At 41.1% G+C, this 24,403-nt stretch overlaps 1 protein-coding gene across 1 annotated transcript in view; it reads right to left on the bottom strand.

Moving 5' to 3' along the window:
* Positions 1 to 1,592: 1,592 nt before the first annotated feature.
* Positions 1,593 to 24,403, bottom strand: part of PSTPIP2 (proline-serine-threonine phosphatase interacting protein 2) — a 67,537-nt gene continuing 44,726 nt past the window's right edge. The window contains exons 5-15 of the mRNA XM_055324569.1: positions 22,858 to 22,964; positions 18,290 to 18,352; positions 12,351 to 12,449; positions 11,734 to 11,779; positions 10,835 to 10,914; positions 7,925 to 8,023; positions 7,031 to 7,127; positions 6,832 to 6,913; positions 5,492 to 5,526; positions 4,109 to 4,166; positions 1,593 to 1,723 (exon numbers count right to left, since the gene is read on the bottom strand). Of these exons, the coding sequence (XP_055180544.1) occupies positions 4,117 to 4,166; positions 5,492 to 5,526; positions 6,832 to 6,913; positions 7,031 to 7,127; positions 7,925 to 8,023; positions 10,835 to 10,914; positions 11,734 to 11,779; positions 12,351 to 12,449; positions 18,290 to 18,352; positions 22,858 to 22,964 (758 nt within the window). The 3' untranslated portion in view covers positions 1,593 to 1,723; positions 4,109 to 4,116. The remainder of the gene's footprint in view (positions 1,724 to 4,108; positions 4,167 to 5,491; positions 5,527 to 6,831; positions 6,914 to 7,030; positions 7,128 to 7,924; positions 8,024 to 10,834; positions 10,915 to 11,733; positions 11,780 to 12,350; positions 12,450 to 18,289; positions 18,353 to 22,857; positions 22,965 to 24,403) is intronic.

Genomic DNA, 24,403 nt, shown 5'->3' with positions numbered 1-24,403 from the left:
GGAGAAGCGGTGTGTCACCTCCCCTACCAACCACCTGCACTTCACACAGCCTTCGAACAGAGGATGTAGTTAACACAAAAATGCAAAATGAATCCCAAATCACCAAGAACCTTTATTTTACTTCATATCAAACTGAAAAAGCAATAAAATAAAAATATTTTCAATTCATAAAACTTTGACATCAATGGCACTGACCAATAGAAAGAAAAGTGAAATCCCTGAGGAACTGCCAACAATAAATAAAACATTTAAAAATATAATGTTCTGAGTTCAAAGGAAAATTTCCTGAGTCTGCTCAATTTGGGGAAGTCAATGGCCCTTTGCAAACTTCAGTTTCTCAAAAGGATATTCATTTGATGCAAGTTTCCTGTCATGAGAAGAAGCTGCCACTTTGAGTAACACCTTACATTAAATAGGGGAAAATAATCAATCTTGTTTCAATAAATTTATGCATAGTTCTGAAAAATCTATTGCACAGGCAAGAGAAGAAAACCTGTGCTCTTTCTGAAAACAGAACTTTACAACATACCAAATAAGTACCAGTGCTAATTTAATTTGGTATCAACTGCACTGTACTGTTTTCTCATGGTGTATGCATATTATGCAAAAGGGATGCAATCCCCCTGCTGTTTGTGGGCACCAAAAGAAAGACCTAAATACCCCTGAAAGGTGAAGATCGACACTTTAAAAAATTCCAGCATTTAGCAAGGGAAAGATTCTCTGTGAAGACCCAGGATTGAGGACTCCTGGCTTGGGAGCTTTAGACTTCACTTTAGGAACGGAGTCAAAATATCCTGTTGCACTGATTCTAGGATGTACCTTTTTTTTTTTTTTTCACACTTTAACAAATCAAATTCAAATAGGCTTGGCCATTAACTGTCACAAGTTAATGGTCCACTCCCCCACCTAACTCAGTGGTCTATAAAATAATGGCATGCTTTACAATCACTGGCTTCCTAGATTAAGTTAAATATGGTGTCCTATCCTTCAGTACACACAGTGAGTCATTTAAAAATAAATCTGACATTTAAGCCCTAGTAATTTTCCCAGTTGAAAAGACACTGGCAATAACATTTGACATCTGAAATTTCAACATGAATACCAGAGCCACGGGAAAGATTGGTAAGAATGGTGATGTGGAATGAGCTTACACTCCAGTTTTGGTTCTATCCCTAATCAGTTAGGAAATGGATTTCACACTTCAGGGCCTCATTTCCTCAACTGTAAGATGAGAACATATAATCAGATGGCCTCTAAGTCCCTCCAGCCAAAAAGGAAGGTGATTTAAAATTGTGTACCACTGAGAGAATGTGTGCTGTTGAGAACATTCTATAGCCACGCTGCCCCCAAAGCCCAAGATGCTCCTATAGGTTGATGGTTCAGACCCCTCTGCAACCACCTCCTTCCCCCAAGAAGAGTCAAGGCTCTTCCCAGAGACTTTCCCAGATCAAGGAGAGAACACAATTCATTCACAGCGCTGGTAGCTGACTGGAAAAGGATACTTTTTCAGTCTGGGGCAATGTGTAAACTTTTTTTTTTTTAAATTTCAGAACTTGACTAACCTCAGTTGGTCTAAATGTCTACAATCAATATAAAATACCAACAAATTACAGCAAGGTTTAATTTCAAAGTTTCATGACTGACATAGCTTGGCTACAGATTCTACCGCTCTGAGTGCCTCCTCCCATGCCATAGAAGCACCAGCCGGAAAAAGGGTTGTTTTCTGAAAGAGAATAACAGAGAAATTTCATTTAAATGAATCATTCACATCAGCTCCTCACTCCCACCTTGGTATATTATTCACCAAGAATAAGTATGCTTGGCCAAAGAAAGCAAATGACAAAGAATATGTATTAAAAGTGATGAAAAATGGAGGTGCCTGGGTGGTTCATTCGGTTAAGCATCTGCCTCTTGGTTTTGGCTCAGGTCATGATCTCATGGTCGTGAGATGGAGCCCCAGGTTGGGCTCCATGTTCAGCGGAGGGTCTCTTGGAGATTCTCTCCCCCTCCTTCCACAACTTTCCCCGCGCTCATGAGAGCACATGCTCACATGCTCTTTCTTAAACAAATGAATTTTTTTAAGTCATGAAAAATGGATTATGATGACAACAATATTGCTTTCTGGAAAATAATACACATATTTATATTTTTAATACACAGAGTTATAATCTATCTTTACCTAAACATGTTAGAACTAAAAATAGTTACAGCAGCTAATACCAATGATGCCAAACAAATCATAAATTCCTACACCTTCCTATTTCATTTCCAAGGGCTCAAACTATTTTAAGTGTGGTAAGTTGCTTAGCTAAATTATTAACTAAGACAGACTTCTTTCTGTAAAATTCTCTTCAATTCTGTCAATAACACATGTATACATTGAGCCCCTGTCTGTTGAACTGCCACACAGTAGTGAACCCAAGGAAGTGATACAGCTCATGTAGATATGTTGGCTCTACCATCTTGCATCCGAGCAACAGGTCCTTGAGCTCTGAGGAACTAGAGTTGCTGAGTCAAAGGTTACTATTAAACAACTAGAATACATGCTTTGTGCAAATAGGTGAGGGTATGAAAGGAAGAGGTTAAAAATGAAAAACAAAAACAAAAACAAAAAAACCCAAACAACTTGGAGCTGCCAATGGCTGCCTGTAGCCATCTGTAGCCATCATTTACATGGTGTTCCAGAGTGCAGGTTTCGCCTTAGAGTCCCAAGTCACTGATTCCCGTGTCCCTCTCTACCACTAATATGGGCCGTGCCTCTTTCCATGAGAAAAAGGGAACCTTATGAAATGAAGAAATGATGACCACTTGTAAAGACTCCAATTTGTCTGTAAGTCAGAAAGTCAGAGGCTGGGGTATTTTAGGTCTTCAATTTCCATTATCTCTCACAGCACAATTGTTTAGATGTTAAATACGTGTATTAAACACTTTAAGGAATTATGTTTAAATATAAATATGTACTAGCTGGTTATTTCTATGTAGTCAAAACAACATGGCTCCCGTCCCATCTAGCTAATGGACTGTAAGTCATGAAGTACGGGTTTTCAGAGGACTGAAGACAAGCAATGTTTGATATGCTCACTTCAAGAACTTCTCAGTACTATAGAATACTGAAGGAAAGCCATTATGAGGCACGATTAAAGCTTGCTTTGTTTCCTAAGTTACAGGAGCACCAGACCAGGAAGAGGAGGAGAGAGGCTGTTCCAGCTCCTGCATCCCACCCCTGCTCCTCTCACCCCCAGGAACATACTAAGATCAGGCATATGCAAGAGAATCAACTCTTCAAAAATGGTTTCTTATTAAAGAAGCAATAAGGTTTCACTGCAGACAAATTGGAAAACATAGGTAAAGCAAAAGAAAAACTATTACTTATTTGGGAATAAGTCCTTTCAAGTCTTTTCTTTGCTTCTATGTACATATATTGTCTGTCATATCTCAAGATATGCTCATTTGGGTTAAAAACACTTATACTTTGTAGAGTTTCATTTTGTACTATTTTGGCTTCAGAGGCATTCCTTCCCATTTCTGAAGACTGAGATTGACTTGCAAGCACCTGAGAACCAAAGACAAAGCGTCACCTTTGCAGTGATGGCTGGCTCCAGAGTTCTGCTCTTAGAATCCTTGTAGTTTGATAGTTTGGAGCAGTTATAATCTGATATGAGATGACCCCTACGATGCCCTTATGTACTAAGTGAGTGTGATAGTATTTGCCTCATTTTCACTAACTTCATTTTACTTGATTCTTCCTCTTTTGGGAAGGGGGAGTACCTTCTTCACAAGTGAAGATCATGCGGGGTTTTGTTTGTAAACGTCGCCTTAAGCATTAAGTGTGTTATAGCCACAAAAAAAACTTAACAAGGGCAGAAAACAAGCTACAGAATAATTAATGAAGGGAGAATCTCCTCATTCAAATAGATATGCTGTGGGCTCCAGTCCCCTTGCAGTACAGGACCCAGAGAGGCCATCCTGCAGGACCCCATGCATCAGGGGGCTAGCCTAAGGTGAGGCCTTGCTGCTGCAGTAGTGTTTATAACAAAGCTTCAAAGACTCAAAAACACAATCACCAGTCTAAATGCAACTTGATTATGTGAAAATTAAAGGTTCTTACCATTGATGTTACTGATAGATCAGACTGTAATTATCAACCAAAGAATAATCAGGGTCATCTGCAACGGGCAGAACAGAGTAACATTAAGTTAATATCGTTTCATGATAAGATCTCAGCCCTTTTGAAATCAAAACATTCCACTTTAAAGATTCCAGTGACTGCCCTTTTGTAAAAAGAAAATATCTGGCGACAAAATCTACAAATGGTAGTCATAACTACAAACCAGAGGATGCTCTCCTACATTCTGGAAATCACTACTATGATGGCTTTGCCCTTAGTCATCCATGTACCAATGGCAGCACCTAGAGCAAAGTCATCTTCAATCACAGACATAAATAACTCCCACCTTATTAGGTGCTACTTGTTTTACAAAAATAAAATAACTTAAATCTTTATATTTTTCGAAGATATCATTTCAGGCCTGAAATTCCTCTTCAATCACTGAAGTTGTACTAAGCTACTATAAGCAGCATGAGTTGCCTCTTCCCTCAGTCCCTTGAACACAAGTAGGTATATCTTTCTTTCACTCAAATAATAGACATTTGTTGAGCACCTACTATGTGCTCACTACCGTGTTAGGTGCTCTGAGTGATATGGGAGAAGTGCCCACCCTCAGGGATCTTATAATTATCCAAGGAATAAAACTAACAAAAAAATGCTAAAATGTATCATTGTCCCACAAGTATCATGGGAGTTCTGAATGAAAAAGAGACCAGAGTGATTAGTGGAAGACCCAATTATGGTCAGTGTACAAATATATAATATCAGGTTATGTGTTTCTAGACATCTATGCCTTCTATCAGTCATGTTTCTGTGTAATCGAAAGGAAACTATATCTCCCTTGGCTGTTTTTCTGGTTCAAGTTGAAATAATCTCTTAGGTAAGACTGCCTTATAGTAAGTTTCTTTTTTCTTTTTCTTTTTTTTTTTTTTTAGTAAGTTTCTTTTGGCACTCCAAGAACTGAATTCTCTTTAATAAGCTATAAAGTAGACCACTGATTACCAAAGTCCATTCTGTGGCAAACAGTATTATATTAAGATCCTGATACAGTGTCATTCTCAAGAGAATTTGATTCTATTTATTCCCTTCTTTCCCTTTATTTCAACATTCTAGCTACTTAAACTTAAAGAGAATATGATGGGGCACTTGGGTGGCTCAGTCAGTTAAGCATCTGATTTCAGCTTGGGTCATGATCTCAGAATCCTGGGATCCAATCCTGCACAGGGCTCTGTGCTCAGCAGGGTGTCTGCTTCTCCCTTTGCCCTTGCCCCCTAGTAGTTATGTCTGTCTGTCTCTCTCTCTCCCTCAAATAAATAAAATCTTTTCAAAAAGAGAGAGACAGAACACAACATAAGCATTTCAAAAGGTCTTTCTTTGTCCTACCTGGTAAAGTTTTAGGAACTGGGAGAGGTCCTCTCCTGTAAGAAACGAAAACCAAAGTCTTTCAGATGAGTGCTTGTTATTTTTTTCTAATTTTTAGCTTGACACTCCAAGTGTACCACACTCTAATCAGATCTGGTTTTTGTTCTGGAGAGTCAAGGGAGAGTTCAGATGAAGTGTGAGGCCCATACCACTGACCTTTGGGAATCCAGGCTGCTGACATTCTATTATGCTGACGAGCAGAATAAAGAGCAGTCAGGAAACATGGAGCCATGTCCCCACAACCCAGACCAAATCTCTGCTGTGAGTGCAATTTCCTGATCTCCTGGCACTTCAGCATCTCCACATGTAAAGATGGAAAATACAAGCTACTCCCACCTCACCGTGAGGATGAAATGAGCTAATTCACAGGAACTGTTCTGAATGGTGCCTGGCATCCTTAAATATTGATTTGGGGGGGGGGGGTGCAGCCCAGGTGGCTCAGCGGTTGAGCGCCACTTTTGGCCCAGGTCGTGATCCTGGAGACCCGGGATCGAGTCCCACATCCAGTTCCCTGCACGGAGCCTGCTTCTCCCTCTGCCTGTGTCTCTGCCTCTCTCTCACTCTCTCTCTGTCTCTCATAAATAAATAAATTCTTAAAAAAAATACTGATGGGGGTCATGCAATGCCCCCTCAAATACTCTCTTCTCTTTTTAAAAACTGGAGTGGAAATGAACAGCTTAGCCTTGAAATTGACTGCATGTGAAACAGAAGTTTCTCTTCTTTCGGGATCCTTTACAGCAGGGGCAGACAGCAAATGATTTAGGCTCTGCCGGCCACCAGGGCACCTCTATCACAATTCTTGTCAACTCTAAGGCCAAAGCAGCCATAGACAAAATGTAAATGAATGAGCATGGTCAGATTCCAATAAAACTTTATATGAACACTGACATCTGAATTTTGTGTAATTTTCACGTGTCACACAATAGTATCTTTTTCTCTTTTCTCAGCTATTTAAAAATATAAAATCTATTCTTTACGCTTGGGCCCTACTAAAAGAGGTTGGTCAGAGATGACTCACAGGGGCCAGAATCTGCTGATTCCTGCTTTCTATAAGCTAGAAAAAGGTATAGGATTTATACATGAGTAGCAATAATCACACTCAAGTATGATATAGTCATCCTTAAACTATGACTGGTAAACTCCACTTCACATTTGTCCTAAAAATGCTACTTCCCCAATCTAGCAACCTCTAAGTAAATGCAGTGGTAGATGTGTTCCAATTCTAATACCTCTTAGAACGCTAATGATAACAACATTGATTTAAAGTATTTTTCTTCATGTGAAAGGCAACTGGTTATTACCTTGCTAAGTTAGGCCCTGGAGCCTTTCCCTGTGGAGCTGTATTCTTCTGGGGACAGTAGAAATTCTCATACATGATGGGTGCTAGGGGAATCAAGAAACAAAATATTAAGATGCTGAGGTCTTCCCTTCTTGACATGTAACCCAAAAGACTAGTAGAAATGCTTACACAACCCCCCCAAGCCCTGCCCCTCAATTCACCTGGTGGAGTCTGTCCAGTTTTTCGGTGACTCACAAAGTACGCAATGTCCTTCTCAATGCTGCAGGCTTCCAAGCTCTTACGGACTTCTTCATACATCTAACAGAAAGAAGATAAAGCAAGCTAGAGGTATATGTCGGTGATAATTGTAACAGCTTATTCAAACAGGTTTGATGAATGGCTGATTCTCCCAAATTTTGTTTTGAGAAGAAAAAGAGACATTCCCAAGTCTCCTTTTACATGGCCCATATAAAGGGATTTCTCTGATGCTTATCTGCTATTAAAATTGTTTTAAAGATGGCAAGAAATGTATCTCTGTGGCAGCATAAATACCTCGCAGAGTTTTTTTTTTTTAATACTGATGGCCAAAGGAAATAGATACCAAGACCAATGCTATACACAAATGCAAAGACAATGAATTAATTTGGAAAAAAAAGTTCTAGTCAATTTGACAGGTTTTCTAGGCGTTTAATTGTTCTTCTAAAGCAAATGTCCCATCTAAGTGAGGGTGGCTATTTCTTAACAAAGAGAACGCTTGTGGTCTGCTCAGCAGGGAGTCTGCTTCTCCCTCTCCCTCTGCCCCTCCCCCTGCTCCCACGTTCTCTCTCAATCTCTCTCTTGAATAAATAAGTAAAAAAAATCTTAACAACAACAACAAAACCTGCATCTGAATCTCCATTCTCTGCTCTCCTGCTCTAACTCTGATTTCCTTAAAGAGAAAGTCATGGTGGCAAAGCAGACTAGGAGTCAGGCAGTCGGCGTTTATTTGGGTCTATCAACTCATTTGGAGCCTTGGGCAAGTCACTGTACCTCTCTGGGCCTCAAATGAGGAGGGTGGACTAATATCTATGGTTCCTTCCACTCTAATGAATCCCCCATGGACACCTCTGACTTACATCATCGCTCGTGACACATTGTTGTGACAGCTGATTCAGGTGTAACCACAATGCATTCCGAAAGAAGTTTATTCGTTCACATTCTTGAGCTTCAAAAATCTATGGAAACATAACCACATGTCCATTCACAGGCAGAGAAAGAGCACATTTATCTAGACTGACTATGACTTAAGAAACAGTATCAACCCTCATTATCTGTAAGCTTATTGCCCCCACCTGTGAGGAAATGCATCAACTCTTTTTTTTTTTCATCAACTCTTAATGCAAGCAAAGAATGCAAATGGTGTTCTCAATACGGTATTAACACAAACAGGATTGGATATAGTTCTAAGGTAAGAGGTAATGACAAAACTAGATAGCAAGGTTCTAACCTGAATTACAGCTCACATTTCCAACTGCCTAACAGGCATCTGCACCTGGGCAGCTTCCTAGAGCCTCCAATTCAAAACTTTGCCCTGCTCCATGCCTGAATTCAATCAGCAAGACGGTCACAATTGTTCCAGCTACTTCATAAGAACATGGGGGAACCCGCCCTTGCCTTCTATCTCTGTGTATTTTTGAAATTTTCTTTAATAAAAAGGTTTTCTTAAAAAAGTCAATCCCGGGGATCCCTGGATGGCTCAGAGGTTTAGCGCCTCCCTTCAGCCCAGGGCGTGGTCCTGGAGTCCTGGGATCGAGTCCCACATCAGGCTCCCTGCACGGAGCCTGCTTCTCCCTCTGCCTGTGTCTCTGCCCCTCTCTCTCTCTCAGTCTGTCTCTTATGAATAAATAAATAAAATCTTTTTTTTAAAAAAAAAAAAAAGGTCAATCCTCAAACAATAGGTTTTTGGATATAAGCAAATATCAACTTTTGGAAAATCAAATTATTCTATAAAGTGGATGTTATTCTGTTCAACAGTGGATATTATATATTAATGTATTTTAATGTTGAATATAACACTATTACATTTCAAAACTTTTTATAATGTAAAGCTTCACACATACACAAGAGACAGTTTAATGAATGCCCATGTACCCATCCCTGACTTAAATGTTTATCAACTCACAATTCTGTTTTATTATGTTTACCAACTCATCTACTCCTCAGAGTATTTTGAAGCCAAATACATCATTTCACCTGCAAACCTTTTAGTATTTACATGTAGCATGTATTTTAGAATTTATTTAGTACTTAGTATGCTTATATTAGTATATTTAGTATTTAGGTAGCATATAAATACTAAAATTTCTCATTTTTTATTATAGAATATTGCACATGACAGAATCATAGAGAGCAATGTAATGAATACCCACATATCAACCACCTAGCTCGGTCAACAATTTTGGCCATAGGTGCCTCAGATTCTGTTTGAACTGCTTATGTGCTTTCTCCAATTTCCACCACCTTCCCCACAAATAACCATTCTCCTAAACGTTATCATTCCCATGCAAGCTTTTATAATATGTATGTGTCCATAAAATGTATATGATATTGCTTTGGATTTTTTTAAATCTTAAAAAGGGGGCCTTGGGGCCCCGCGGATGGTTCAGTGGTTGAGTGTCCGCCTTCGGCTCAGGGTGTGATACCGGGGTTCTGGGATTGAGTCCCCATATCAAGTTCCCCTCAGGGAGCCTGCTTCTCCCTCTGCCTATGTCTCTGCCTCTCTGTGTCTCTCATGAATAAATAAGTAAAATCTTAAAAAAGGGAGGGGGCCTTATTCTAGGCTTTTCCATGAGAGTGTGGAGTCAAGGAAGTAAAACAGACAAGAGTGCTTTAGGAGGGGGACAGTGACCCACAGTACTAGACAGTAGATACAGGTCAAATAAGATCAGGAACTACAAAAGCCTGCTGCACCTCACACCATGGAGATCACTGATTCCTCCAGTGAGCAGCAGTGAGTGGGGCAGGTGTGGGGTGGGGATCCCCAGACCCAGAAGGCTGGGAAAGGCAAGGGCAATGAGGATGTGAAGACAGTTCCTTTAAGAAGCCTGGCTGTGAAGAGAGGAGAGGGTAGCAGATGGGAATCAACAGCCCGTAGATTTTAAAACCAAGAATGAGCTGAGTTGTGCAGCAAATGACGATAGAAGTTCACAATAAAGGCAGCTGTGCTTGGGCATGAGGAAAAGACAGCTGGATGATGGCAGCTAGAGCTCAGGTCATGGCGTGGGCTCTTGACAGGGCAGGAGCAGCTCCTTTCTAACAGGAGAAAAAGAGGGTGAGGGGTGGAGATCAGCGATTCTCAAGCTTTAATCTGCATAAGAATCACCCGAGGATTTAGTAACGCAGGGTTGGGCCCAATCCAACCTTCTCTGTTTAGTAGGGCTGCAGTTGGTCTGAGAATCTGCCTCTCTAACAAATTCCAAGGTGGTGCTGATGCTACAGGTCCTGGGACTTCACTTTGAGAAGTGTTGGTAAGAAAAAGTATAGAAGGCTGAAAGAAACTTGAGGAAGATTCCAGATTACATCTCTATTTTCTCCAGGAAACTGTAAGGGAGGTCATGTGCTAAAAATGAACTGGTGAAATGAAAGGTGTATGGAGAGTAAAAACTTCTAAAGCCTGCTCACCTTCAGTCTGCATAGTCCTTATGGGAGAGCAAGGTCAGGTGAGGCTCTGGAAAGCTAATTACCTAACCTCCACCCCCACCCCACCGCACCCCCCCCCCCGCCTATAGGCTACTTCACTGGGCTATGGCGTGTTTGGGCTCACCAAACATCAGAGGAAGTCCTTGAGCAGAGTAGGACACAATGGTCAGGACTGGGAGGCAGCAGAAAGATGAGGTCTGGGGGGAAAACTTCAGTTCCTTCCATCCTCCACTGAAACTTCTCATTTCGAATTTGCCCTCAGGCAATTCTATGAGAACTGAGGTCTGCCAGAGTAGACACTCCAGATTCTCGAGGAAGACCCACCCTTCCCTCCCCAGCACCTGTACCTCGCAGGCCTTGATGTGCTCACTCTGCCAGTCTTCACGGACCTTGTCCAGAGTGTTGATCTGCATCATGTACGTTTTGTCTGCAATGCAGGGGAGGGGCCTGGGTTCAGAAACCACACAGGACCAGGGCTCACATACCCACTGCCCGGTTAGCCCCAGATGGTGAATGACACTCCCCGGAATGGCAGTGAGCTCACAGGGCCCCACAGAGCTCTGAGCACTGACACTGGATCAAGCAAAAGGCAAGAAATAGTTCACAGAAGGAGAGAGAAGACTGGCAGGAACCTCAGCCAGGGTTCTCTTTGGCTAATTCAGCCTTGATTGCTTCTACGCCCTTCCATTTTCAGGAAAATGATCCAGCCAGAGGTGTGGAGAAGAGAACTATCAAGTTACTTTGGTTTTGGATTTAGAGACTTAAGTGACTATGGTCATGAGAGGCTTGTCTCCTGCAAGGTACTCTGGGATTAGAAGGCTTTGCAAACATTTGGTTTGGATTTCAGATTTCAGCCATGACAAGGCCTCACAACTTGGCTATTTCCTTCGTAACAGAAAAGAGTCAGCAGGGCTGAAATGGGCTTTTTAGATAGATGTTCCCAATAAATCAGAGTGAGCACTTGATTATAAAGCTGCTGGCCCCTGACCCCGCCACTACCACCACGATTCAATTACAAGTAAGGCCCACAACCTAAGGGGGGGTTTCCATTTACTTCCTCTCACTTTCCCAGGTTCTAATATACCCTCTCCCCCTCCCTCTCTCCCTTCTTTCCTCCTGATAATCTCTGTCACCCCACTGTCTGTGCACACATACTGTGGGGTATATAAAACTACCTTCCCGGACAGATTCTGCTGAATGTCAACCCCACAACAATCCTCCCCCATCCCTGGGAGCAGCCCCTCACCCGAGTCTTCTACTGCGGTCTTCGCAGTTGCCAGTTTCACAAAAAGCTGTGAGGACAAAGAAGGAGAGAGGAGAAACACTGAACCAGGCCTCCACAGGCAAACCAGACTTAAAAACAAAGACTGTGAAGACACCCCCGGTGTAGCCCACGTCTTACCTGTATTTCTCTCAGCAAATTGTTCAACTTCCCTTCTAATCTTATGGCCATTGGGCAATAGCCACCAAGCACCATGCCCTGTGTTTTCCTAAAGACATACCCCTGACCTCTTCTTGCTGACAATCTTCTATTCAGATTATGTAAAACTGATTATACACCCAAGCAGGAGACATCCTGACTACAAAGAATACTTGTGTTTTGAAGAAAGAAGAAAAAAACCAAAACCCCCTCCCCTACTTCTTATCACCCTTCTCCCTTACCCCTAGCCACACTTCTCCAGCTCTCCCCAAACCCCAAGATTGTGACAACTGACTTTCTGGTTCAGAGGATCCTGGTAGCCTGGAGGAGAATATTGTCAGGACCTTAGGATGCAGCTACATTTTAAATTAAGATTATTAACTCGGTTTTAGTTTCAAATACACAAATTTCAGATTGTTTAGGCTGTCGGCTCCCCCAGGTACCTTTTCTTGTTGCTTCACGTTTACCAGGTTGGCACTCCGGTGGACAGCCTGCTCTGCTTCATCTTTGTCTCGGCATTTCTGCTCATAGTTCTTCTTTGCCTTTGTTGTTATAAGCCAAAAGAGAACCAAAGGGGGTAAGTGGAATGCAACCCTGCAAAGCAGCCATGCCAGCCCACTAAGCCCAGCAAAGAACACGACACTCTGATTAGCGCTGGGATCACCACCAGGTGGTGGGCACTCTGAGGGCAAATGCTCCTCCTTATCTCTTTTTGGGAGGTTCTCTGGCCCTTTTCCAAACTATGCATGTGGTGCCGACCTGATCAAGGAAGTAATAACTCCTATTTGGGCAATACAAAGTACATGAGATTTAAAAGATGACAGAAACAAAAGATGTGATTTGAAATAGGTACAATGAAAATAGGTATGTAACTGTTAGATGTACAACCCAATATTTATATAATATAAGCCTCAAAACTTAGATGCAATCACTTGGCCATGGTAATTACAATGACACTTTGATATTCTAACGTGCCCACCATAGTAAGTGATGCCCTCTCCACTAGAATTCCATCAATTCTGACACTTAAGCACAGCAATGTTCCTTTTTGATTTAAAGAATTCTTTCTGTTTTAGGTACTTTAAAAGTAGGCCGTGGTCTAGCAGGGGCTAACATTACTACCATGAGAGTGAAAACAGTTCTCAAACTATAGTTAGTGAATCAGAGCATTTTCTGTTTCAACTATTGAAGCAAAGATTTAACTTGTTCAAGCATAACAAAGCTGCCAATCAGCTAATAAATAAAAATGTTGGCCCCTGAAAACTGCTTGATTAAGAATGAAGACTCGGGATCCCTGGGTGGCGCAGCGGTTTGGCGCCTGACTTTGGCCCAGGGCGCGATCCTGGAGACCCGGGATCGAATCCCACGTCCGGCTCCAGGTACATGGAGCCTGCTTCTCCCTCTGCCTGTGTCTCTGCCTCTCTCTCTCTCTCTCTCTCTCTCTCTCTCTCTCTGTGTGTGTGTGTGTGTGTGACTATCATAAATAAATAAAAAAATTTAAAAAAAAAAGAATGAAGACTGATTTGCAGAGATGGTTTGTGTTCATCAAATATTTCATGCGCGTTCTTGGATTTCTTGGCATCTCTTCTGCAATTCAGTTGGGGTTAACCTTTCAGTAAACAACCAAAGAATTCCCTATATACACTATACACACACAGAAATGTCATAATTTTTTATAATTACAAGCACACGAGCTGTTCATGCAACAATTTCCTTTGTAACAATATGTGAGACATTTCTCTATATCAAGCATGAGCCCTGTAGCTGAACACTTTAATGGTTGTAAATACACAAACATACACACACACACACACACACACACCATAATTTTAGCTGTCTCTCTATTGGTGGACATTTATCTTGTTTCCCATTTTTTTGTAACATAAAAATATGCTGATTTTATTTTGGATAGTATGAATTTATTTACATAGGTCAAATACCTAAAAGTGTAATTGTTTGGTGAAAGAATATGTATGTATCTAACTTCCTTCCAAAATGACCACACCAACTGAAACTGCCACCAGCAGTTATGTGGAGTAAATTTCCTCACTCTCACCAATACCAAACTTAGACGATATGCCTGACTTTTCTAAGACTAGAGGAGAAAATGTTAGCATAAAGTTGTTTTATTTGTATTTATATTTCATGACCACTAAGATGGTCTAGTCTTTCTACTTCATGACTTTTACCCACTTTCTGTTGGAGCATTCTTTATTTTCATTGGTTTCTAAGAGCTCAGTCCATATTAGGAATACTACCTGGCTATAAGTTATATAAGTTACAAATATTTTCCCCCATTTATAATCTCTCTTGAAACCATGTATAAGATATTTTTTAAAGATATCTTTTTCCTTGGAGCACCGGGGTGGCTCAGTGGTTGAGTGCCTGCCTTCGGCCCAGGGCGTGATCCCAGGATCCTGAGATTGAGTCCCACATCAGGCTCCCTGGATGGAGACTGCTTCTCCCTCTGCCTGTGTCTCTGCCTCTCTCTGTGTGTCTCTCATGCATAAATAAATAAATCTTTTTTTTAATCTTTTAAATAAATAAATAAGACTCTGAAAAGTAGAGAGAAGAGGGTAACCTGGTTAGACTCTGGTCTCAGAAGGATGACCTACATGTAAGTTCTCTGGGTTTTCTTTTTGCCTCATATATTGCAGACTGAGTGCCAAGGAAGCCAAGCAATGAGGGAATGACAACGAGCATAGACACAAGTCCCATCAAAAACCTGCCTTCTCTAGCCAAAAGACCAGAAAAGGGACAGCGTTGAGGAGAGAAACCTTTAGAAAGTAACCATCCTACTGCAGCTAAACACCACCTAAAATGAGTGTGGCCTCACTCCCACACATCCAGCAAAGGCCATCTAGACTTCCACTCTCACCAAGCTATAATGAGATGCCCAACTTCCCTGACGTGGTAGTGTCAGAGAGGAACAAATAGGGAACTGGAACTTTCATTCCCACTGGGAGGTAACACAGCCCTATACATGATGCCAGTGGAAACCATGTGGGCAATCTGGACTTCAACCACCCCACCTCACAACAATGAGGTCCACCCCCTGTCTGCTGGGGTGGTGTCAGAGAAGTCTAGTGGAAGCTCAGAACTTAGAACTTAAACCACCTCCCAGTAGTTACAGAGCCACACTGTGCTTTCAGTGGAGGCTAGATTTTTTTACCCCCATAAAGGAGTAATAAGGCAGTACCTCACTGCCCTCTGCTAGAATGGTGTCAGAGTAAGCCAGCTAAAACAGAGATTTAAATCAGACCTAGAGGGATCCCTGGGTGGCGCAGCGGTTTAGCGCCTGTCTTTGGCCCAGGGCGTGATCCTGGAGACCCGGGATCAAATCCCACATCGGGCTCCCGGTGCATGGAGCCTGTTTCTCCCTCTGCCTATGTCTCTGCCTCTCTCTCTCTCATTCTGTGTGACTATCATAAATAAAAAAAAAAAAAAAAATTAAAAAAAATAAAATAAATAAATCAGACCTAGAGTCTTTCAATATAATACCTAAAATGTCGAAAATCAAATGACTATCACTCATCATGCCAAGAATGAGGAAGATCTGAAATTGGGGGAAAAAAAAAAGGCCATTAAAAGTTGCCAGCATCAAGATAACAGAGATTGTTAGAATTATCTGACAAGGATTCTAAAGCAGCCATCATAAATATATTCAACAAGCAATTACAAACACACTTAAAATAAATGAAATATAGGGATCCCTGGGTGGCGCAGCGGTTTGGCGCCTGCCTTTGGCCCAGGGCGCGATCCTGGAGACCCGGGATCGAATCCCACATCAGGCTCCCGGTGCATGGAGCCTGCTTCTCTCTCTGCCTGTGTCTCTGCCTCTCTCTCTCTGTGACTATCATAAATAAATAAAAATTAAAAAAAATTTAAAAAAAAATAAAATAAATGAAATATAGATGGTCTTGGCAAAGAAATAGAAAAGCTCAGCAAAGGCAGAGAAGATACAAAGAAGAACCAGACGGTAGGGTGCCTGGGGGCTCAGTCAGTCAAATGTCTGACTTTGGCTCAGGTCATGATCTTGGGGGCCTGGGATCAAGCCCTGCATTGGGCTCCATGTTCAGCCAAGAGTCTGCTTGTCTCTCGCCCCGATTGTGTGCTCTCTCTCTCTCATTCTCTCAAATAAATAAAATCATCTAAAAAAATGCTTTTTAAAGAACCAAATGGAAATTTTAGAACTAAAAAAAAAAAATACACTCTTAAAAATAAAAAACTCAGTGGATGGGCTTAAAAATGGAAGAGACAGAAGAACAAGTCTGTGAACCGGAAGATAGAACAATAGAAATTACCTAATCTGAACAACAGAGAGAAAAATAGGCTGAAAAAAAAATGCTTAGAGCCTCATGGATATTTTGCACCATAACAAAAGATCTAACACTTGTGTCCTTGCAATCCAAGAAGAGGAGAATGGGCTGAGAAAACACTTGGAGAAACAAATAGCTGAAAACTTCTGAAATTTGACAAAAGATGTAAACCTACAGATTCAAGAAGTTGATCAAACCCCAAACAAAATAAGCCCAAAGAAATCCATGACAAGACCCATAGGTAAACTTCTGAAAACTAAAAAACAAACAAGCAAACAAACCAACATAAACAGAAATGGCACTTTACCAATAAGGGAAAACCAATTTTAATTACAGTAGCTTTCTTATCAGAAACCACAGAGGCCACAAGAAAGTAGCACATTTTCAAGTGCTGATAGAAAAGAAATGTCAACACATAATCCCATATCCAGTGAAAATATCTTTGAACACTGAAAGGGGAATCAAGACACTTTCAGATGAAAAAACACTCAGAGTATTTGTTGCTAGCAGACCATTCTGCTGAATGGCTAGAGGAAATTCTCTGGGGGTGCCTGGCTGGCTCAGTTGGTAGAGCTTGTGACACTTGATCTCAAGGTTGTGAGTTCAAGCCCCACACTGGGCGCGGAGCCTACCAAAAAAAATTCTCTAAGCAAAAGGAAGCTATAAAAGAAGGAACCTTGAAACATCAAGAGGGAAAAAAAAAGACACAGTAAGCAAAAAATGAGTAAATACAATAGTATTCCTTTCTCTTGAGTTTTCTAAATCATTTTTGACAGTCCAAGCAAAATTTATAACACTGATATAGCTCTTCATGTAGGTAGAAGAGAGAGTCAAGAAACTTATATTTCACTAAGGCTTTCCCTTCAATTGTGAGAAATCTCACCCTAGACTGCTCAAAACATAGAACGTCTGGGAACAAATTTGCTGTCCAACACAATTTCTGTGATTACATTAATATCACTCCCTATTTATCAGTTACTTTTGAGGTGCTGTGCATCACGGGAAAAAATGATGCAGAAGAGACCACACATGCCATCAACATGGTGACATTTTTGTAACTGGGTTACCAGATACCATGTCATAGTCAGAGTATATCATGATACCTCTGTACAGATATGGAGTCACAGATGTTGCAAAACCAGAGTTCACTGTGTCCAAGTGAACAGATTCATAAAAGCTAGAGTGAGGGATCTAGCAATTTATCTTAGCTCTGTCTTGTTAAGTGTTTTTTAAATAAATTAGTTAAGTAAGGCTTTTACAGTTTTCAGATCTTGAAACAGGAAGGGGTCACTCAGTAAAATAGGTAAGAAATCAAGATTCAAAATAGTCACAGGGAAAAAGCTCAAATCCAACAAGATAAATGGTGCTATGGGGGATATAGATGCCTTGGTCTTGGCCTGAAATATTTAAATAGATTTTCTCAGGTTACCAGAAAGGCCCTGTTATTTTGTTTCCTCTATCTAATTTTATCCTCAGTCTTTCCAAGGCCTTAAAAAGAAGGAAAGTCAAACTTCTAAGGGTTTTTGTCTCCCCAAAACACTGCCGTAATGAATAATACTATTTAAATATTGGGACGCCTGGGTGGCTCAGCGGTTTAGCGCCTGCCTTTGACCCAGGATCGAATCCCACATCAGGCTCCCGGCATGGAGCCCGCTTCTCTCTCTGCTTGCGTCTCTGCCTCTCTCTCTCTCTCTCTGTCTGTCATGAATAAATAAATAAAAATCTTGTTAAAAAATTATTAAAATGTTATTTTCAGGAATACACTCCTACACAGCACAGGATTTCAGAAAATGTCACCATGACATAAAGAAGGCAATAAAATGAGACTCAGGGGGCACCTGGGTAGCTCAGCCAGTTAAGAGTCTGACTCTTGGTTTTGTTCAGATCAGGTCATGATCTCAGGGTCCTGGGATCCAGCCCGAGTCGGGCTCTCTGCTCGGTGGGGAGTCTGCTTCTCTCTCTCCCTTTCCCTCACTTGTTTTCTCTCTCTTCTTCAAATAAATACAACCTTTTATAAATAAATAAATAAATAAATAAATAAATAAATAAATAAATAGACTCACATCCATGGTTTTCTTGAACTGTAAGCTCTTTTGTTTATGGGCAGTATCCATTAAAAGCTCTGTCTGTGAAGAAAGGACAAAGCACTGTTAATTAAAAAAACAAAACAAAACAAATTACTGTTAACCACAAGTTACCTTGAGGACTATGTGTTCAACGCGAACTATCTCACTTAATCCTCACACACTTAGAAGGTATGCGTGCTATTAATTATCCCCATTGCACAAATGAGGAAAGTGTAGCAGAGAGGCTGAACAACCTAGCCCAGGTCTTATGGCTGGTTAACGGGGAGACCTGCCTTTGAACTTGAGCAGCCACCATTCAGAATCACTGATCCTTAGAACTGGGTCTTCAGGAAATCTGGATTGAAGGAATTTAGGTTTCAAAAAGGATTTTGAGACTCTTGTTAAAGCACCATTCATATTTTAAAAGAGGTCTTTCTTCTGTAAACCTATGTCAGCATCCAGAAATGGCAAACTCTTAATCAGCAAGGAGCCCAGGCAGTATGAAGGAAAGAAATGCGTAAGGAGAGTTAGAAGAAGATGTTCCTTTACTCCATCTAATCCAGGAAAGGGACTCTGTTGAGTTCAATTGGGAACAATTTCTTTCTTGTGGCTGTAATCTTAACACTTTCACTACACAATATAATGAAGCAAATAATAAAAATGTAGGCCTCAGAGGTAATAGTAGTTCTCATTTATCAGATATTACTATGTGCTAAGTGGTTTTCATGCATCACAATGACTCTGAGTATTCTTATCCCCATTTTCTTGACAGTAAACTGAGGTGGATTAACTTACCCAAGCAAGTAACAGAGTTGAGATTTGGACACAGCCTGACTCCTGTGCTCTTATTCCTAATCATTGCCCTAACCTCTTACGATAGCTTTATGAAAACCCTAACACTGGGACGCCTGGGTGACTCAATGGTTAAGTGTCTCCCTTTGGCTCAGGGAGTGATCCTGGGGTCCTGGGATAGAGTCCTGCATCAAGGCTCCCCAAAGGGGGCTGCCTCTCTCTGTGTGTCTCTCATGAATAAATAAATAAAATCTTAAAAAAAACAAACCCTAATCTCTAATCACTACCCTAATCCCTTATGATAGCTCCATAGAACCAAATCGGTTTATAAAAGACTGAGAGATGCAATAATTCAAAGTGAACTATGGCACTGCTCTTGTGCAAAAATATATAATGCAAAATAATAATATTGCAAATGATATTCAAATGTGGTTTCCCTTTCTTCTGGACAATTAAATTTTTGTGTGTTACCAACACAAACATGGTTGGATAGATTTTCAAGATATCTGAATGGAATGTTTGGGATGGTGTAACTTCAAATATAAATTTTGAAGAATACATGAAATTCCCCTGAGGGTGGGTGGGTCAGAGGTCTTCAGAGAACCAAGAAGTCATCTAGCTCAGCTGAAATTGAGGGACCAAGAGGTGGTCATGCATCTGCTAATAGTGAAGACACTGTAGACACAGAGAACAGACATGAACCCCACATGCAAAGACTCACGGGAAGGTCCTTGCCATCACAGACAGGAAGCTGTGAAGTTCACATGAGTGCCTGTGTTTATTTGCCAGGAGGAGGAGCTGGGTTTATTTGTCAATGGTTTCTAATTTTCCCAGGCTCCATGGAGCAGATCAGTTAGCAATGTTGGTCTAGTCCATGGTCCTTTCCAGTCCAAATATACACATTGCCATCCTTCCAGTTTGGGAGATGTTATTATTTTATAGTCTAAGGCCCCAGCCAGGCCTCCTTATGTCCAACTTGCATGTAACACCTGCTTCAAGCACCTCTCAGGTGGCTACAAAGTCTCATTAGCCAGACCTTCTCCCTTCCTCTTCCTCTCTGCCTTCCAGGATGCCTGGCATCTGTATGTGAACAGGACCCCAGAGAGGAAGTCTGGCTCTAACCTGACAGGTATGATCCCCAAGGCCCAAGGGGTGATATTGCTCCAGGCCATCCAGTGACACCAAGTCCAGCTCTGTCTGCTACATCACTTTGATTAAAATCTCCTCATGTTCATATTCACTTACAGAGTGACCTACTCATGGCAGGTCTTCTATGGCCAAACCCAATGGAAATCTAATTGTTGTATTATTGATAAGACAAAGTAGTGCAAGAACTATCACCTCTGCTCCAAGGTGGGGAAAAGCAAGAGGGTGAGGTAAAGAAGGATGGGATATTATAAAGGACCCAAATGCCCCTGTGGTAAATTATCGGAATAGCTGCTTAGTGGTCTGTTTGTCTGTCTGTCCACATTCAGACTGTATTCAGAAAGCCGGTCATTCTGCATCACTCAGGAAGTTCCTTTCTTCAGAGGTTGCTCACTACACAGGCAGAGCAACATTCTGCCCTGATCCTCGCAATCTTAGCTGAGAGCGTAGAATGGAATGTGGGCACCAGAGGAGAGTTCCTGACTGTGTGCTGTCCCTTCAAGGGACAAGCTAAAAGAACTTCCCCCAGGAGGCCTTCCAGCCTCCCTGATGAGGTCAGATGTCCCCACCACATGCTCAGGTGGGATCCTCATCTTCCCTATTAGTTAAGGTTCATCACACTTTATCATGATGGCCATGTCACATCAGTCTCTGGCCATGCTCTACACTCCATGAAGGAAAGGTGACCATGTCTGTATCATTCACCACCCACAGAAATCTAGTTGTTTAAGTGAGTACACCATTAACTTCTGGTCACCCATTCTACTTGCACCTCCCCTCCTCCAAGCTCCTAAAAGAAACCAGCTGATGGCTTTCTCCAATAAGTGGAAATGGCTTAATTTCTAAAAAGTGGAAGACCAAGGCAGGCAGGGTTTGGCCAGTGAAAATGAGAAGTTACCATTGACACATTTTCTCCCAAAGTTTGATTAAAAAAAAAAAAAAGTATCTAAATACGGAAGTGGTAGAAACCAGAGTTCACTGTGACACAAAGAACTACAAATTTATTAATAAACTTTGGACTTCTCCAAGAAAGCTCAGAAGGCATTTTCCTGCTATAGAGAGCCCACAGAACATAGGAAATTGGGAAGACAGCAGCGGATTGAACACTGGCTCCTCGCTTACTTAACAAAATTCAGAACACATTCTTCTAGCTACGAGAATTTGGTCTTTGTAACTTGTTAGGAGGGGAAGTTCCAGAAGGCTTGCAAAACCAACAAAACCCTCCCTGAAATGATCAAGGCTACCGAAGGCAGTTGGGAACATGAGGAAATGACCCTCTGCTCCTCTTATTGGAAATCATGTACTCAGTGACTCTGATCGTCTAAGGCATTTTACCCCTGAAAATTGTGATTCAACTTTTGGGCAGGGTTGGCAATGTCAGCCAAAAACAGTGTGACTATCCAATGGGTGGGTGTAATACCCATAGTATTTCTGCTCTGAAAAATATCTGAAGCCAGATACCCTTCTCAAACCTGATACAAGAAGCATGAGTGTGTATAAAACTACTCAATACGGTGTTCTTTAAATGTTAGTTTCCACCCTTCCTTCCTAACAAGAGGCACAGCTGTAAGAGCAGCTCAGGAAATGACAACAGATGAAGGCAGTCAGGCTTTTAAGATGCTGCCACATGCCTAGTGGTCACCAAAGAAGCTGCAATTAGACTCTGACTTAGAACCACAGGGAAAGTTGCTAAGACTGATGTACGAGTAGAAACAGCCTTAACAGCTGGATGCTTTACTATTAGACAATGACCTTCCAATGGTCAGGAGCCAGGATGAAGACAGATTTCCAAAAAGTCCATGCAAAGCTACTGGGGAGACCTGGCTAGAAATCTTTGGATGCCAAATAGGAAGGAGCTTGTGCCCCATGTGAAGCTGAGGTTCCAATCTTATAGACCAGATATAAAAAAGGAAATTGGAGAAGGGCCCTATTCAGGCTAACCTGAATATATAAGTCATTTAGGAACAAAATAGAAAGGAGTCAGAATAGTGGCTGGTCTAGTCTAAGGAACACTTTACTGCTATAAATCTGGACTTCTTTTCTTGATCCTTATAACTTCTTAAATGTTTGCCAGTTTTATTTACTCCTGCTTACTCCATCTCCTTCCATGTAGTTGGACAGAGTAAATTTCATCAATGGAAAAGAGCCTATGTACACTTGATCTGAAGACAAAAAGGACTTGGATTTCCCAGGGCCTTGGTCTCCCTATTTGTAAAACAGGGCATTTGGACTACATGGTCTCTGGGAGAATGTGAGTCTTCTCCACATCTTATCCTTCCCTTACTGCCTCGTCCAGGAGGGAGTGTGGTCTGGGAGCCCCTCCAGGTCAAATGCCCAAGACTCTACTGAAGACAGAGGGCTCCCCCTTGCCAGTCACAGTCTGAATAGTGGCAGCAGATATGAAAAGAAGAGGAAGGCAGGCCAGACCCCTAAATCCTGCAAGAATTCAAAGAGAACTGACCATCTAGACTGGGTCTCCACATGGCTTCCCGATAAATAATCTCATAGGTTAAAAGAAGAACATGGCTGCATGAAGGTAGGAATGAGCCAAGGAGTTTGGCGAACAAATGAGCCTGCAGTTTTCTGCCATAGGAAAAGCAACATCTTAACACAGATGCAAATCCAACCTTTTTCCGTTGTAGCTTTTGCTTCTCTCTGAATTCTTCCATCTTCCTGGCCTCTTCTCTTAGGGTCTGGGCAAGCTGAATGTGACATTGTGCCACACTGTCTATCTCTGCAAAAATAATTTTTAAAACAAAAAGAAAAAACAATAAACAAGATCGACAAATGTTGAATTCAAATATACAAAACTACACAAAATGTGTACACAAAATACTGGAGCAAGCGGTAAAACGAACCTACTTCACTTGGTCACCACATTTCTTGAGCCCTTCCATGTGCCAGCATTGCCCTGGCCACCAAGACCAAAGCTAAAAAATCTTTAGCTTAGCCTCCTACCATGGAAGGAGTGTGTGTGTGCCCAGTGTGTGTGTCCCTAGTGTGTGCCCAGGGCTGGGAAGACAAACAGCCAAGGCCCCAGCTCATGGAGCTTACGTGCTAGAAGACATCACTAAACCCACTGCAATTTCAAATTCAATACTTATTTCTCATTAGATGACTCTGACAGTCTTTCCATCTCTAACATGGGCCTGAGAATTGGTAATAAAGGTCACGCACAGGAATTTTGGCTATTGATAGTTATTTCTAGATAGAAAGACTATTGGTGATTTTTTCCCCTTATTTTCTAAGATCTTTGCAATGAGCATGGCTTCCCTTTTTTTTTTTTTTTCCGGCGCCAGCCATGGCTCCCTTTATAACTACCACAACAAAACTCTTATTTTACTGATTCTAAGAAAACAAATTGAAGTATGACATTAAAGCTAGAAAGATGGACAGATCTGACCTAAGAAAAAATGTTAAACTTGTGTGTGTCAAAATAACCTTAAGCAAGGTTCAAAGATACATGACTAATTGGAAAAATATCAGTAATTTATATAACAAAGAGTAAATAGCTATGTCATAAGAGCTTTCACAAATCAAAAGAAAAAAATATATTATTCCAGTATAAGAAAATTGGTTAAAAACATGACATTTTTTTAAAAGATTGGCTAAATGACAATAAACATTTGAAAATGTATTCAGCCTTAAAGCTACTGAAAAAAATTAAAAACTTGAAAACCCTAGAAGTATATAATTTTTTGCTTTTCAGTTGGGGAAATTTTTTAAAGTGTGAAAATTCTTCATTTTGGCAAGCATGGGGGAAAAACAGCACTTTCAGTGGAGGGAAAAATCAGTCCAACTCTTCTGGGAGAAGTTTGGCATTGTGTAGGATCAAAACTTTCTTTCTTTTTTTTAAAGATTTCATTTTTAAGTGATTTCTACACCCAATGTGGGGCTTCAACTCACAACCCCATGAGATCAAGAGTCACATGCTCCATTAACTGAGCCAGCCAGGGGCCTCTCAAAACTTTCAAATGTGCAAGAATGAGGCAGAGCTAAATGATCTGAAATGGGAAGATGCTTAGAGAATATTGTTAAGAAAAACAAATTGTAGAGATAGGTGTAGTATGATCTCATTTATATAAAAACTCACTTCTATGTATATGTGCATCTTTGCAAATTAAGAAAGAAAGAGAGGAGCTCCTGAGTGGCTTAGTGGGCTAAGTGTCTGCT

Source organism: Nyctereutes procyonoides, unplaced genomic scaffold, assembly GCF_905146905.1.
Source record: "Nyctereutes procyonoides isolate TBG_1078 unplaced genomic scaffold, NYPRO_anot_genome, whole genome shotgun sequence".
Lineage (NCBI taxonomy): Eukaryota > Metazoa > Chordata > Mammalia > Carnivora > Canidae > Nyctereutes > Nyctereutes procyonoides.
This window is presented reverse-complemented; position numbering and strand designations above follow the sequence as displayed.